Genomic DNA, 17877 nt, shown 5'->3' with positions numbered 1-17877 from the left:
AGTGGGTAGGATCAGGTATCTAAACTCCTCTCCTTTAAATGCTCACAGAGTCCTTCTATTTTCTGTAACTTATTGGATGGGGTATACAGAAGGTATAAAATAACTGGCAGGTAACATTTGTGGGGGGAAGGTGAAAAGAAATACTTTTCTGGGGAACAGTGAAAGGTACGTCTACTCACTATTACTGCTGGTTGTAAAAGAAAGTGTAGCACTGTTTCCCCCACCATCTGGGAGATTTACTCTATTGCTACCGTGTGGTGCTGATGCATACCTGTTGGTTCCAGGAGAGCTGAGTGGATCTGCGATGTAATGGAGATCAGGACAGGCTTTCGATGTCATCTGTAGTTCTTTCCTTTGGTGTTCCGCGTCTCCAGCTTCAGGGGGGGCTCTGGCAGTACCAGAGACAGTTGTCTCTGAAGCACATCTTCCATACACCACATGCACTGACTCAATCCAGGCTGGTGTATAATTAACAAGGGGCTTTATTCAGAAGTCACTACATGATGATATTACAACAGTGCAAGGGTTCAGAGAGTTCCCACCTCTGGATGGTGCTTGACCCTGATAGTATAGGGTCATCTTCCTTGGTCAGATGTTCCCTCAGCCACAAGGCTGAGGGTGAGCACGCTCATCCCGCTATGGAAGAGACTCACAGCTCTCTGCTTCCTCTCTACTCCAGAGCAGGAACAGGACTCCCACTAAATTTGAACTTTCTCTAGTTAGGATAGAAGGGGCGGGCTCATGGTCTATACCTATCCCTGATAGGCTTACACAGGCCATGAGTCACCACCTTACTGCTATCCATCATAGAGAAGCATGGGTGGGGTGACAAGCCCACAAGATTAACCCCTTATAGCCTGCAGGACTTACATAACAGGGCAGGGAAAGAAAGGCAGAATGACATGTACCCTGTTACACTAGCATGCTTTCCTGTCCAAGCAGGAACTAGACATGGGGTATAACAACTAGCAGGGGAGGTTAGCCAAACCATCTCAGATTTAAGCAGAGGGGGGTTGCCAAGGCAACGCAACAATGTTGCAATTTACATTGAGGAGTGATGACTGCCTCAGAACAGGGAAACCAAACATGCAGAGAGGTTCCAGGACAGCGCTATATAAATTAAGATACACATACTGTATATACTCAATATGATTTTAGCAAATTTGACAGTTTAAAATATGCCTAAACAGTAATATGGCATTTACACAACAAATGCATCCTTCGGAATACAAAGTTACAACCTACGTATTAAATAAAGGAAACCGTTGTAGAACTTAAGTTTATTGTGACATAAATCATAATACCAAAATGCTTATACTTTTTTTCCCCAGAAAAACCATCTAAAAACAAAAGACAATAGTTTTTTTACTTTAAAATCTTGAAACCTTTTAAACCCAAACATAGCACAAGCATTAAAGTAGCAGTAATAGACACTAAACACTGAAGGCAATGTCTATAACGTGTATTATTCTTTGACTAACAGTAATCCAATGATTTAATGTTTAAAAAAAAAAAGTTTTCTTTACATTTCTATTATCCGCCAACTTTTAACTTCACTTCCTGTGAGGGAAAAAGAACAATCGCTGCATACATATGAAGGGCAGCACCGGAAGTTGGACGCAAATAACAATGTTCCGGATACTGAGATCAATACACCGAGTTAAAGCCATTTTCGGTCCAACAAAAACAATACAAACATTTCACTGGAAAAAAATTTACAATAATAAAAAAAAAAAAAACACAATCACACCAGTAATTATTGGATGAGCAAAGTGCAATGAGCAAATGAGTGAACAAAGGGAAGATAGCCACTAGACTTTGTGGCCACTGAGTGTGTGTGTGTGTTTTTTTTAGTCTTTTTTATTTTTTATTTGGCCTGTGGAGAGAGAACACACGTACAAACACCTTGAGTGATTCTGATTACATTGAGGGCACCTTTCTGTCATCTTAATTTTTATCTGCCAGATGTTTCAATCAAATCAAGGCAGCCCCATCTTGGGATACATGTTTTGTTGTTGTGAAGCGTTAAAAAATTAAATAAACAGTATAATGTATTATTCTGCAACTTCTCCCAAATTTTCAGACAATTGACGAACACTTTCACAGAAATTAAATATTTCAAATGAAAATTAGTAACCTTGGTAACAAACACTGTCCACCAACCACCTGTAGTTTTATTTTGGACACCAGATAGCAGTGATAATTATTCACTGTGCAATAGGTTTCTGATTGGGGGTTTCCACGATGTGAGCATAACTATTCTTATTCTCATGTGATATATGGAGTTGAGTGTGGTTTTTGTTTTTCAACTTTCACAGAGAGTTTATTGCAAATGAAACTGTCATTGTTACATGGAAGTGTTTTGCGGTTTGATATATGTATCAAACATATTTCTTTTCATGTCGCAATAATGTGCGACATGAGAATACTTGGACAATTTGATGACAAAATTGGCATTTCAAATTAAGTTTTGCCAGTGTTTCATTCTGTGTTATGAATCTTTGTCCTATTTGGTTTAATCGCTCATCCCTACAACTCTGTATAAAATATAGCATTTTCCTAGTGTATGGTCTATCGCTTCACGGTACCTATATGCAAAGTGGTCCTAATCTTATTTTAAACACAAAGTAAAAAATTAAACTAATATTGTTACATGGGATTATGTACCCTAGCACTGTTGAACCCTCACATATTTAGAACTATAAAAAAAGAAAAAACTTTCTGTTATTTAAAATTTGGTAAACATACTGTAGCATTTTCCGCAAATGAGATTTAACGCACGGTATAATAATAATCTAGCGTGGTATGCAACGCTGAATATGGCATTTTATAACCATAAAACACACACACGCCAGCTACATTTGAACCACTTATACAGGTGGTTTACATAGATAGTAATAGGATTAACTAATTATATACACACACTGTATGTGTGTATATATATATATATATATATATATATATATATATATATATATATATATATATATATATATATATTGGAAATATTACTGTACAGTATGCTCATTTGCATGTCTTAGACGGGTCTGCCACCCTGCCTTTCACCATTATCACCCAGCACAATGGTGAAAAGCAGGGTTGCAGACCTGTCTAAGACATGCAAATGAACATACAGTAATATTTCCATTTGCTATATGCTTTACTGTGGAGGGGTTTTGTCACTTTATTTACCCACCATAACTTAACTAACTTCACACACACCATGGTGACATCAAGAATAAATAAAAAAACAGGCTGATACCCAAAGTACATGGGCTTAGAATAGCTATAATAATTCATGTCATGAGAATGTATAAAACTGCAAAAATACAGTACCAACACCTCCCAACTATAAATGCTGCTTCAAAGTCAGAAGCATTTATAAGAACCGATCCAGCATTTAATGAATAGAATAAGTTCATGCTGCACTCCCTCGCAACTCCCCTCCTTTTTACCAGGATGGGATGCAGGGGGATGCAGAGCTAAGCAGCAGTATTTTCAGCTCAGAGGATACCCTGGTTCCCGGAATACCGTTAAAAGCAGCGCCGGTACTTTCTGGTATTTCAATCCCCTGCTCCATGCGGGCCAATAGGAAACCTCAACAGATGATTTATTTATTGAAATTCTTTGTTGCAGGTTTTAGGATTAGGAAGTGACCAGGTGCTGTGTTTTTGTATGCATATTATTAAGCTTTAGAAGTCATATACACAGGATACGAGTTTGTAACACACATTGGGGGGGTTATTCATTAAACTGTGATAGTACCGATCGAGGCACGATCACATGGAAACGCTCATTGATGGGAGTTTCAGTGCAGTAGTGCCTCAGTCAGCACTAACAGTTTGATGAATGACCTCTGTTGATACCAGGATATGGGTACATTCTAAAGGCGCCTTATCTCAGTGTCCATCATCCATATACTACAATGGAAATAAAAAACCTCAACTTACATAGGAGTTATTATGGTACATACTGCTTTTGAGCAGTCTTGAGAGTTTTAATGGGAGTTGTGACAACTGCACAAACTATTCAAAATTATGGAAAATGTGTGCTTCTGATCTAAACACATAATTTCTGTACAGTTGCATGATATGTAAGTATTTCTATCCTGTTTATGATTAATCAAGAGATTATAATTCACCATCAACTATGCACTTAAAAACCATCAGGTCACCTACCCGTTTTTGTGACAATTGGTCAAGTACGTAGCACTAGAAGTAAATACCCCAACCTGCCATTAATAGCTTTGTACCTAAAAATGAATAGACTATAAGGTGCCTTAATGCTTAGCACCTCTTGGGAGAATTTAGTAAATAACCAACCATATTTACCAACTGCAAATCCAGTGCAAAAAAACCCCCAGAACTATATTTATATTAGGGAAACGGAATCCCGTTGAATCAATTGGAGTTTTTCCTTTGATAACTGCACTTTTTTTGACCCAGTTTTGCAGCCGGGAGACTTTAGTAAATAACCTCAATGCTCCTCGATGAGGATCGTAGTTGTTAAGTAGCTGAGCAGGAGTATGCTGCTGTTGCTCAGTCTTCAAAGCTTTAAATGATGATGTGGGAATGATTTTTAAATGCTTGTGACTAGTTGCAAAAACACTGCTGCCAACAATCATTCAGCCTCTCTTCAGTCCCACTATAAACAGGAAGTGATTACAGATACAGTCAATGTTAATAAACCCCTTAACGCAACGCTGAGCATCGCAGCTAGCATAATGTTAGGCAGCACCATTGGAATAAATGTCGACATGTGCAAAATGATGTAACACCGGAAGTCATTATATATATATATATATATATATATATATATATATGTGTTTTAAAGTGTTTGACACATGAATACCATTAATGTGCTGGTGACAATTTAGTAGATTTTTACAAGGAAAAAATACAGTAGTAATTAATTACTTGTAGGCCTAATTTATCTCTTCACTCTGTTGGCCGGGTTTATGCTCAAACTAGTGACAATGTGTGAGCAGTGTGAACTCCAAACCAATAGTAAGGTGTTGACAAAGTCCAAGTTAAACCAATGACTACACAAAATCACTGTGTTGACAGTTTACACTAAAACAATAGCAATCTATTACACAAGGCCTACACAAACCAATGGCAAATGTGTTGACAATATTTCGCAAAGGCCACCAGCACTGCGACAGAGAGAGCTCTAATCACTGTGGCAGTGAATAGCTTCAAAACGTTCAGTAAAGGGCCCTGAAAGACTTTTGTTCTGTAATGCAGGTTACAAATAAGATAACATTCACCAGCGTTTGGAAAAAAAACATGCCCACCCTTGACTAATAAGAGTGTGGTAAATATTTTCTCTCTGGAAATTGAAAACTCACACAACTACTCCATAAAACAGCTTGGTGTGCTGAGCTGTTACACCAGTACTTTGAGGTTATCCATAAGAACTTGAATATGATGCACAAATTCAGGGACTGTTATTTAACTGTTGTAGGAACACATCTGTTGGGAGAAAAAAAAATACAAGTTATTCTTTCTTTAGCATACTTAAAAATGTGTTTAATATACCTCAGTTCATTTTTCCTGCTGGAAAACATTGTAAGAACGTGTAACCTACTTTCCAGACAAGGTTAAGTAAACCAGACATGACATTTCTTTATGTCAAGCTCCACATGCACCACCTACCACCACTCACATACCTAAATCCACCCTCAGCTCATTTTCCCATGTGACGAAGGATGATGTCTCCATGCTCATCTCAGCCTACAACTTGCCCACTTGATCCTATCTCCTCACATAATTCCACTTCCGCACATTAAGACATAACTCACCTTTTTAACCTCACTTTCACCTCTGCATGTTTAAAAGATGATGGGACTGTGCCACTCATCCCGCCCATTCTAAAGAAACCCTCTCTTGACCCAGCCTGCCTCTCTTCTGCCCTTTGCCTCCAAGCTACTCGAGCAACTTGTAAACAACTGATTGACTCCCTTTCTCTCCTCCAACTAACTCCCTTCTAGACACTTTGCAATCTGGTTTCCATTATCTACACTGCACTGAGACAGCATAAACAAAAAAGGGTCACTTCTTACTAATTTTCCTGGATCTCACTACTGCCTTAACATTGTTGATCACACTTCTCCTGTTTTCTCCACTCCATTGGCCTCCATGACACAGCCATCTCCTGGTTCACATCCTACCTATCCAATCATTCCTTCAGTGTTTCCTTCTCTGGTGTCTCCTCTTCACTCTTTCTCTCTGTTAGGGCCCCACAAGACTGTCCTAGGCCCTCTGCTCTTCTCACTCTACACCTCTTCTCATGGTGAACGAATACAATCTTTTGGCTATTAGTATCCGCTCTATGCCAATAACACCCAAATCTACCTCTCCCCCTCTCTAGTCCCTTGTCACCAACTGGCTCTTTGCAATCTCAGCTTGGATGTCCCACCATTACCTGAAGCGTAACATGTCCAAAACACAACTAAAACGCTTCGCCCGTTCCACTGCCACCCCTACGCTAAAACTCTCCCTCTGTCATTAATACCACAATCTCATCAATAACCCCAAGTCCGCTGTCAAGGGATCATCGCTCCTTTATGCCTCACATTCAATCCCCCATCAAGTCCTGCTGTATTACCAGGATATGCCCTTTTCTCACTCATGATGCAACTAAAATCCTAATTCACTCACTCATCTTGTCCCGCCTTGACTACTGCAACATTCTCATACTTAGCACTCCCCTTATCTACCTATCCAAAATTCAATTCAACCAAAATGCTGTGGCCAGACTCATCTACCTTACTCTCCGCTTCACTTCTGCTGCACAACTACGCAAATCCCTAGACTGGCTTCTCATTTCCTCTAGAATCAAATGTAAAACCCTAGATCACACTTACAGAGCGCTCAACAATGCTGCCCCCCCCCACCCTTTACGTCTCCACCCTCATCCCCAAATATATCCTTAAACGCCCTTACATTCTGCCCATGACATCTGGCTTATTACGTCCTCCCACTCCAGCATTCAAGACTACTCCAGGGATGCACCCTCTCTCTGGAATTCCCTACCACCAGACTCTCCCCCAGCTTTATACATGTAAAAAATCCCTGAAAGGCCTCCCCACCTCCAATTCAAATCCTATTGGGACTAGCTATGCGGTTGGTCCAATCTCCACGCTAACTCACACACCCTAACATCCACACTCTGAAACCTTAATTGTATCAGCTGTGTGGCTGGACCATACTCCATCGCACAATGAGCAGGCACTTTCACTCTTGTTTCAACAATATTCTTAAATTTTTTACATGGAGAAAAAAAATATACAACACTTACAAAATATTGTTCACTATGCCAATAATGGACTGTCAATATACAATATAGTATGCCATTCATTGAAGCACAGAGATCAGTGTTTTATGATGTTGCAATGTCTGTCTTTGCTTCCACAATGGCCAACAATGCACTGTTCTGCACTGATAAATGCATTGCATTGGCAGTAAAGGAAACTGATGAATTTAAGCAGCTAAATCTGGGGGAAATCTTATGGTGGCAATGTACAAAAGAGCAGAGCATGATCAATGTCACCAAAGGATGCTGGGAGAGATAATGGGAAATTCACGCCGACGTTGACTCATACAGATTGTGTACCCAAACTCAATACGTCTATTTATGACGCACATAAACAAACTATTGCTGCTGAAATATTAAATCGCTAACATAAATAGAAGATACCTTATACCGATGTTGCCTCTACAGTATAGTGAAACAAGCATCATGGGAAGAGGTTATATGGAGGAGATAGGAGTTCACTGATACATTAAGATAAGGGAGATATATTAATAAGAGTATTTAATTATGATTCGTAATATCTTTTCTTCATTTCGACTTCTAGAACAAAGCTACTTTCATTCATGTCTTCCTAACAAAGTTGCCTTAAATGTTTGTAGTTCAAAATATATATATTTTTAGAATTCAAACAAACGTCAAAGGATGGGATTCTACAAGGCACGATTGCAATACCATAACTACGTTTGATGCATCAGGAGCAAAGTGCAGAAGCGATATGGCCGACTTTATGAATGTACAACCCCGAATGAGAACTATGTAATGTGGATTATAAAACATATTTGAGGAAAATAGTGAACTAATGCTTCTGACAGTTGCTCATCTTGTGCCCCATTTTTGTAAGTGAGAGCTCTGATCTGTATACGACAAAGTAATTTTTTTTCTCAAGATACCCACCACAGTGTCGAATTCGTCAGGTCCCACTAAACGAGTCACCTCATCAAATTCCTCAGGGGACATTGGCAGGAGATGTTCTGTTGTCTGAAGTCTGGAGGGATGCCTACAACATGCAGGTAGTAAGCAAATAAGAGCTCAGGTAAGCCGGATGACTTCAATTGCTTCTAGGTAAAACTAAAATGACGGTGTTTATGAAAATATGATTGTATTGTAATGTATGTCTTTATTTATATAGCGCCATTAATGTACATAGTGCTTCACAGTAGTAATAATTGTTTAGCAATACTAAAAGTACTCACACTTCAGACACTGAAATTAACTCAGTCTTAATATATCCTGTTCCTTTGGGTCCATCCTGGTCCATTGGTTCAGGTGCTAGAATGATATAAAGCTGGTCAAAAACATTCACGACATAAAATCTTCCCAAACACATACTACTACAGCCTGTATGATACTGAAGAAGGGGTGCTGCTCTCCTGTTGGGGATGGGGCAGCGAAGGAGGGGTGTGCCTATCCTCCGCGGGTGGGGAGTGAACGAAGGGTGCTGCTAATAACAAGGGGATTAGGGGTGTCGCTATTCTCGTGATGTGGGGGGTCGAGTGCTGCTTCTATGGCTTAAAAACTGTGCATCACTATAGCTGTCCCTAAAACGTCAATGACTCCCCATTGCTGACTGATGGTATTATTATTATTATTATATCATGGTCCATTATCGCAATATTACTATCATATCAGTATATTACCCATCTCCACCTGGAAAGTTCCCGCAGACCAAGAGACACTAATGTAAAATCAAGAGATTCCCAACATTTTTCTACCACATCTACTTATGATCTGCCATGTGGAGTATGACTAGCAGACACCGACCTTCTTTTGTCCTAGAGTAATATTTCCCGAACGCCATGTCTTTTGGGATATCCGGATACAGGAACCTTAGAGGATTCTCTGGAATATTTTCCGCTGCCATCACTTTATAGCTGCGAATTATGTCAGGAAAGGTCACAGCAGAAAGCTCCCTTTTTGTATATGGCTCCACCGCATGGAATTGAGGCTCTGAAATAAAAAATAAAAAAAGAAACAAAAGAAAAATGCAACTTTAATTTAAAAGCTAATGTTACGGAAGCCATTTCCTCACAAACAGTACAATTTAAAATGGGCAGCTCAATAGGTTAAAGCAGCAGTACAGGTTACATTGCTCGCTTTATTTTTACTTTTTTATATTACTGGATTGAAGCAGGGGGTCTCCGGGGATGAACCCCAATAATTCCCCCCCCCGGGGTGCCCCCTGCTTCCGGAGATACTTACCTCAGTAGGGGGTGCCGGTATCTCAGTGGAGTTTAAAGCCTCAAGGGAGGACGTCACGGCTTCCTATTGGCCCGCGGGAAATTTAAATGCCGCCATTTTGTTAGGCCCACAAGTTCCCTGGCTGCAGAGATACCAGCACCGCTACGGAGGTAAGTGTCCCTGGAGTTGAAATTAACGGGGTAAATATGGCCCTTGGACTATTCCCTTGAATGGGGTCATAAGGCGCCTTTCAGTATTGAAGATGTATTATTGTATGGAGTAGCACTTCTTACTAAATATGACCCTTGTAGTAACCAATTGCTTTATAGTGTCCTTACAATCTTTTGAGATAAGACCGTTTGGATCAACAAATTACCTGTATATACAACTTACATACATTTTTTATTTTGTTGTTTTGTTTGACTACCGATGATAGCACAAAAAGTAGAAACGTACTCATTTTAAAACAAGACGCAAATAAGTGAAAATTTGACTTTTCAGGGGGATTGCATCTTTCCAAGACTACATACATATGTTGTTCAAGAGGCAATAAAAGCGTGATTTTTTTTGGGGGAAAAATGTGTTATTTTGTAACATAAGATTAAAGCAAAGGGTCTCCTATGGTGCTGAATTCCATTCATTTCAGCTCTGGGGACCCCCTGCTTCTGGAGATTCAGACCGGTAGCCCCTCCACTCGGCTAGCAGGGATCACGTAATGGCCATTTTTCAAAGCTCCCATGTCCTGCAGGCCAATAGTAAGCCGTGACGCTATCTGGCGCTGCTTCCTATTGGCCTACGTGACGCGGGTGCTTTAAATTTGCAGGAGATACCGGCACACTCTACGGAGCCAAGAATCTCAGGAAGCAGGAGGTCCCCGGAGTTGAAATGAAAGGGGGATCAGCTCCAGAGACCCCCTGCTTCATTCCCAAGTTAAAAAAAAAAAATGCAAAATAAATAAATAAAATTGCCCATCTGGATTGTTCCTTTAAAAGAAAACGTTTTTATTATTACACGCTCTGTGGTACTATCCCTTTAAAGCACAGCTTTTAGATATGGAAAACTCAGGTTTATTTGTATTCATGACAATAGTCAGAGCTAATCAATCAATCTACTCATACAGCTGCCAAAATATTATTCAAATGTTTCATACACCCGCAACTCAGCGGGGAGTTGCGTTCTCATTGCAAAGCCACACATCTTCTGCAATTTAGTTTGTTAAATCTCGGTTCCAGATGGAAAAAAAAAAATTATGTCAAATGGAGCATACCAGTTTTGTGATAATAAGGTGCATCGTGTATGGCAGGGGTGCACAAACTGGGGGGCGCGGCGGTTATAGAGGCCCAGCGCTTTCCCGAAGGCATTTAAATGAAATGCTGGGGATCGCGCGAGGCCTCTGTGACTTTACTTACCGTAGCTTTCCATCAACACGTCGCCATAGCAACCCGTGTCACGAGATGCCGGAGCCGAGCGCAGGGAGAAGAGTTTTCCCACCCCTGGTATGTGGTATTATTCCTCCATGGGGGATTGTAAGACATTGCAAATAAACGTGATACATTCCCCTGTGGCACCAAAGGGGTGCCACATACAGTATATAATAATATGTGCTGTTTAAAGTAAAGTTATACATATGTAAAAATAAGCACGTTATAATCTATCAGAATTATACAAAATGAAATTAAGAATCGAATAATTGTGGAAGCCTTATTTTCTTATTCGGAGTTAGTCAGGTTTCATTTGTGATGTCATTTATGAGGTATACTGCAATTCACCATTAATCCCTCTGGCTTCAGCTTCTTCTGCACAAAAACACAAACTTTTCTTCAAAATTAATTTGACAAAAGAGAAAAATAACAGGTTAGTGCTATTCCAGAAGAAGGCAGGGAAATGAGTTATTCATTTCTAGGCAGTTCAGCCTTAAAATTCCAAATGACATCACAAATCAAAGATGGCTGCCTCTCAACCTCATCATTCTATGACATCTTCCCTATGTCTTGCCAGCAGGAATCTGCACAGTAGCAGTCTTGTCCTTCCTCTTCTTGATTCTATCACCCCTGTTCAATATGCTACGAAGGTGTAACCCCCCGTGCTGAGAAAGAGTTCAGTTCCATCCAAATGAAGAGAGTATAACAATTCTCTAGGATAGGAAGACAGACTCACAATCATATTAAATATGAGCCTATGCACCTTTTGGGTGCCCTTGTGATGTCCACTGGATGTCGGAAGGGCAGGTACGCTAGTGACCCTTGCAATGTCCACTGGCCATCATCAGTTTCTTTCTTATTTCTAGGGAAGATCACGTTCAGAGATCACAAGGACCTGTGAATGTGATCTTTACAAATGACTATTTCCTCTTCCACTGAAACAGGGTAAGAACCACTTGGCCACCTAATCTGCCCACTCTCCTCTTCAGCGACTTTTTTTTACTTTCTTTCATATTTAAGATAGCTTTGTGTCTGTCCAAAGCATTTTTTAACTCCCTTACTGCATTAGCCTCTACCTCGTCTGTTTGGAGGTTATTTCGTGAATCCACCACTCATTCTGTGAAGAAATACTTACTCACATTTCCAGAGCCTCCCGCTCTCAAGTTTCAGAGCGTGACTTCTTAGTCTAGCCTAGTCCTCCCAAAAAAGCTTCCCCCCTACACCATGTTGAAATCCTTGATGTATCTGAAACTTTCTATTATTATTTCCACTCTCCTGGCATCAGTCATCAGGGGGTGGGTTGCAACCACCAATCACATGCTCTCAATAATGGAAGATCCCCAGCATGCTATGAGTTACACTGTCAGATACAAATAGCAATTTTGGATTTTCCTTCTAATAATATCGATAGAGCATTTTCCTTACCATTTTGTGATCTTTCCACCCAGGTGAAAGTGATGGCTCCTTCTCTGCTGCTTTCACTAAATCTCAACAAAAATGTCCCAGGACTCTTTTCCTTTAACAGACCACGCTCTCTTTCTTTGCTAATGAAGCCCTCAATGCGGCTGTTTACATGGGGGGAGAGAAAAACAGTTTAAGGGATACTGCCCATGAAAATATAAAGAACACGATCATATCCGAACAACTTCTATAAAACGTTCACAATCCCAACATGAATTAAACACATCCTTACCCATCATTCCACAGGCACAGGAGATGCTTTTTAATCAGCTCTAGAATGCCCTCAATCCAAAGCCAAAAGGGAAAATTCTTCTCATTTAAGTTTTCCTAACAGTAAAAACGACAGTGTGTTTAAGCATCAGTTCCTAAAATCATGTTGTTTTAAGTACTAAATTATTTGGGGCCACCTGGCATCATTTAAAATTGCCCGGAAAATGATTCCTCAATACAAAGCCAAAACAATAAGGTCACCGGATTCAGCCAGTTTCCGGCAGCCAATTTAGAGCCGTAAAGCCATTTTAAGATGATACTGCAGTCAATTAAATGCACTAAGCTGCTAATATATGCGGTTTGTATTTCCCTTCCCTTTTGTATTGGTCGTAAATAAAAGAATTAAGGCCCATACCAAACTCAAGAAAAACGTACCTTAACATTTACTATGCAGTTTTCTGCCATAAGACACCTTTTTGCAGTGGAAGAGACAGCCCAATTGACTTGAATAGTGTCTTCCAGTGCCAAAAAGGTGCTTTATAACAGAAGATTGATTAGTAAATGTAGAATCCCACAATTAAGCATCATGAACTCTGTGGTACAATCAATGGCTGATTTGCCATTGGTCCTGGGCCCAAGGTGGCAACAGACAGGGATTCTGGGTAAAGCACAGTGTGTCCATCTTTACTGCTTACCCATTTTAACATGGAACCGTATTACTCAGAATCCCTGGCTGCAGTGAAAGCACTGTTTGCCTCTTTCTGTTTGCCAAGTGATAATGGAGAAAGACAAGGTTGTCGGAGACTTACAAATGCACCACAAGTGGTATTATTTACGGTCTACTGTATGTGGAGGGTTTTTGTAATTTATTTTTTAACCACCAGAACTTTTTTAATTTCTGCTTGAAACATAAAACTTACCTTGCAGAATCTAGTCCATGGAATAAGATCATCCCCACTGCTTGGATTTGGACCTGGAGAGAGATCAAGAAAACCAAAATACAAATGCAATATTACAAATTACATTTTTGAACACCATTAAAATAAGGGAGCCTCTCTCAGTGGAAGCATTTTTTGTGGGGACAAAATGATGCAGAAACATTTGAAGTTGAACCTATTTATTTATTTCGAAAAACATTTAAAACAGCAATCCCGCCCAAAAGCCTATAGGTTGAACTCATATAAGGTTACTATCTTATCCCCTGATCATATCCTGGTCTTTTATTTATGTTCAAAATCATGTTTGTTTTAATTCTCTGGCTTCTGAGGTTAACATAGTAACCTATAGATTGCACTGGGCTCTGTGGAGCGCTCCATTTTAACCTGGCAGACACTTTATACTTCAAAACACATATCTCCTGAACGGAGCATTGAATTAAAAAAATGAAAACAGCATTGGAAAGGACAAGAAGAGTTCTGGAAGTAATAAAAGAACTTGCAATAAAACAGAAATATGGCAATTACAACGGATTGCTGCATTAAAAAAAATCAACCTCCTAAGGGGTTACTAGAGGTTTGGGGTTTATCAGGCTCCACCTTGTTGCCATGGGATCATGACAAGATTCTATATAGAGGAGGGGAAGGTTTAAGAAGGTTACGTTCCCAGAGGACAAGAGGAGGAGCCTCGTAAAGAGTAGATAGGGATGTTCATAAAGTAGTAGCATAGACCAGACTACCCCTGATTTATTATGTTGTAGATAGGATCCTAACTTTAAGGGGCACTGTCCCTAAGAGAAGGCTAATGGACTCCAAATTATTGAACAGATTTGGCCATAGAGGGCCACAGGAAAGAAGGCTCATGGGTGTTGGCGGATCGGCTCTAACTGTGAATCCGCATTCATAATCCTCTCAGTCTCTTTGGAAGTGGCAGTTCCCAAACAGGCCAAAGGTATTGTGGTCACTGGCAAAGGACCCACCAGGATTCCCATATGGGCCTAGTGATACTGGGGTAATACCGATAATGATCCCAAAGCAACAAATGGGGGCCTGGTCCCACACAAGTAGAGCAACCAAGTCAGACGCCTCCATTTCCGTGTTCGGAGTGGGCACTAATGGAAGGACCATATTTATGTACATCAGTTATAAAAATACAGTTTTAAATACTTACAGTATATTTGTCAGATTTGGATTAAAAGGGCATCAATCGCCCAGATCAGGGGTCTGCAAACCTGTCCTCAAGAGCCGCACACAGGCCAGCTTTTATGGATATCCCTGTTTCAGTACAGGTGGCTCGATCAGTGTCTCAGTGCTTGACTGGGCCATAAAAGCTGGCCTGTGTGCGGCTCTTGAGGACAGGTTTGCAGACCCCTGGCCCAGATGAAACACATTAAACATGTCACTGCCATTAGTACACTTTGGTCAAATAAGAAATTGCCCAAATATTGCAGTGCCTCTTCTAATAAGGCATACACTGAAAGACTGGCCATGCCTATTTTTAGAGCATACTGTATATAAATGGAAAAGGCTGCTGCTACTCAGTAAGAATAAAGCAACCTGTACAACATTTTATTAATCATGTCACAACATTTATAAATAGCTTGAAAGACTCATGGTCCAGATACGGACCTCAGTCTACGGAGATCAGGTTATATCAGCATTAAATCGTACCTAACAGCTTTTCTCCCAGCATGGTCAGCTGTTCCATATTGAGTCCTCGTTTGGTTACAGAGGAAAACTGCCAACTCAGCACATCAGCCAGCTGTACCCATCTGGCTGCAGGCGGGTTCAAGAAGAAGGACAGATTCTAAAGGAGAAAGATCATCAACCAACAATATTGAACACCTCTGAGCACAAAGCTAGTTACAGTAAGAGAATGATTACAGTTTTACAAATAAACACACAATCTTTGTATTTTATTGAGAAAATAGGGTTGGGGGGGGGGGGGGGTGAAGCATGTTCACTTGGTAAGAAACCATCACCAGCAAAAAACAAAGTAACACTTAATCTAATGGTCTGTGCCAATACACGAGTGATAGAAAAAAATTGACAGAACAAAATATTTGGTGATATGCTCAATATTTTGTGATCTACAGTATTCTCAATATAAATGTGAGATCGACTTAATATAACATTGAAACCATTAGAAAGGTAGTATAGCACATGTATTAATAAATCTATATACACACACACACACACACTCTATTTGGAGAATTATTTATGTAGATATTTGCACCAATCAGAGAGATTTGGGCCATATATATAGCACTCTAGTACAGTACTGCCAACACCTGATGAAGTGGATACCGCGCAAAATGCGTAGGAACAGTATGGTGCTTGGCATAGAGCAGCTCGGGAATCTGGGTACGTGATGAAACGATACTCCGGAAACGAAACGCGTGGAGGACAGAAGTGAGGTGATGGACACTCCACACACAGCGAGGTGTCTGAATGCTAAAGATGCTCACACAGGGGATGTGCCAACAGTGTATAGAAGGATCGGATTGAGAACCAGTTAGTAAATATGGGCCTATTGGTTTAATCTGTCTGGTCCTGACTCCGCTAAATGGGTTATAAGGTTACAGCTTTGCACTGCTTGGTAAATGTGATCCAAAACCGGTTATCAACATATTTTGAGAATGTGGGTCACAAACTTCTGCCGCAATTTAAAATGGGTGACATATCAAGGTAAATTTGGAGCAGAATGTACACAAATGGTAAATATCCTTGTGTCAATATGTCAAGGACTTTGCTCCAAATTTTAAATGATGTGTGATGATGTGCAGATTGTAATGACAGCATCATATTCTGTGTTTGTTCAGTCACTTTATTTATTTGATAAATTCTATTGCTTACAGTACATATCTTCACACCATTCAAATTAAGATTTTAATGTGCTGACATTAGCGGACTTACCTTTGTTTCAGTGGTCAGCATGTTGTACCACAAAATGGAGGCCCAGCCACTGGGAAGCTGGCTGACATTGGAAATTACCACAATAGGAAGTGATGCGGTCTGGCGGGGAGGAGAAATAATGGTGCAAAAAGTGTTACAAATGGCGTTCCTCCCCCATTGACCATGTGACAACACAAAACTAAAGATTTAATAAATGAGAAACGTCATCCTTAGAAGCACAGATTGTATATGTAACAATAGTGAGAAAATTCAAAGTGAAATGAAATATAATGAACCATTAATGTGATTTAAAATATATATATATATAAAATAGTGCATGTGATATGAAAAGAAAATCATGAAACTGCAGCTCAAACTCCTAAAAAGAACTGTTCCACAAATTCTTCTCCAAACGTTTATTATCCACAACATGGGAACACAAAATGGTACCCAAAAATTACAAGAAAAAAAAAACAACACTGTCATGATAGAGGGGGTTTGGCCTGGGATTAAAGGGGTTACACCCCATTTGGCCACCCCCTACTCTCACTTGGGAAGCAAGGGGTTAACTGGACTGAGGGCCAGTAATGTGTTTTTACCTTGCTTCAGTATCCAAATGTTTATTCCCCTGAGTAAATATAATGTCTCATCCTGGTGTTTGCACTCACACATACACTAGGGTTGATGCGGGAGGGAAGGGGTTAATGTTAATTTAGTGATTATAGCCCTTTGTTCCCTTTTCCCGCCTTTTCAGGCTCTATTTTGCAGCCGGCCATAGGTCGCCATTGAGCCTCCATGCGTTCTAATGGCAGAAATAGCGGTTTTGGACCTGTTTTCCAGCGACGACCAGCAGGTGGCGTCCGAGAGGAGGAGCGGCGGTTTCCCATTGTAAGTCAATGGGCTCATTGACTTCAATGGAGATTCCTCAACACCGGCCTCGAGGAACAGGTTGGCAGCCATCCAAACCGCAGACTGCAAAAGCGGATACAATGTCTTTCAAAAGAGTTTAATCACTTTGGTCAAGTTCAAAGACAATTGGCGTGGGAATCTTAGGTTCTAGGGCCCCTGGGAATAAAGATCTTTTTGCCCCTAGCTCCTAGGAACCCCCACACACGATCCACACCGGGTCCAGGAATGAGAGACCCCCGTAAGGGGTCGAGCGGAGAAGGAGTGTCGCGCCATTGACTTCAATGGCGGAGCGGAGGTCCCATTGAATCTAATGGCGGCGTGCGCCATGCATTGTCTATGGCGGCGCCGGCCATTGATTTCAATGGGGAAAAGCCGCGTGTCGTAAAAACGACTAAGTGTAAAATGATGAAAAAGGTAAGTCCATATCTCCGGTTCTGGAATGACCAGAGGGATGGGATTTGGGTGGCATGTAGCCAAGGTTCTGGCTTTAATGTATGACCCTTCCCAGCCCTCTCCGAACAACCAGACGGAGTATGGACGAATGTAAAGTT

The 17877-nt window shown here is 40.5% G+C and overlaps 1 protein-coding gene across 1 annotated transcript in view; it reads right to left on the bottom strand.

Annotated features, from left to right (window-relative positions):
* Positions 1-464: 464 nt before the first annotated feature.
* The window catches only part of STAT1 (signal transducer and activator of transcription 1), a 49931-nt gene continuing 32518 nt past the window's right edge, over positions 465-17877 (bottom strand). Inside the window, exons 16-24 of the mRNA XM_075608355.1 lie at positions 16439-16537; positions 15194-15329; positions 13508-13560; positions 12610-12704; positions 12342-12481; positions 9079-9264; positions 8511-8586; positions 8212-8314; positions 465-5474 (exon numbers count right to left, since the gene is read on the bottom strand). Coding sequence (XP_075464470.1) covers positions 5454-5474; positions 8212-8314; positions 8511-8586; positions 9079-9264; positions 12342-12481; positions 12610-12704; positions 13508-13560; positions 15194-15329; positions 16439-16537 — 909 coding nt within the window. The 3' untranslated portion in view covers positions 465-5453. The remainder of the gene's footprint in view (positions 5475-8211; positions 8315-8510; positions 8587-9078; positions 9265-12341; positions 12482-12609; positions 12705-13507; positions 13561-15193; positions 15330-16438; positions 16538-17877) is intronic.

Source organism: Ascaphus truei, chromosome 7, assembly GCF_040206685.1.
Source record: "Ascaphus truei isolate aAscTru1 chromosome 7, aAscTru1.hap1, whole genome shotgun sequence".
In the NCBI taxonomy this organism is placed as follows: Eukaryota; Metazoa; Chordata; class Amphibia; order Anura; family Ascaphidae; genus Ascaphus; species Ascaphus truei.
Note: the sequence above shows the minus strand (reverse complement) of the source record. Positions and strands in the feature narration are given on the sequence as shown.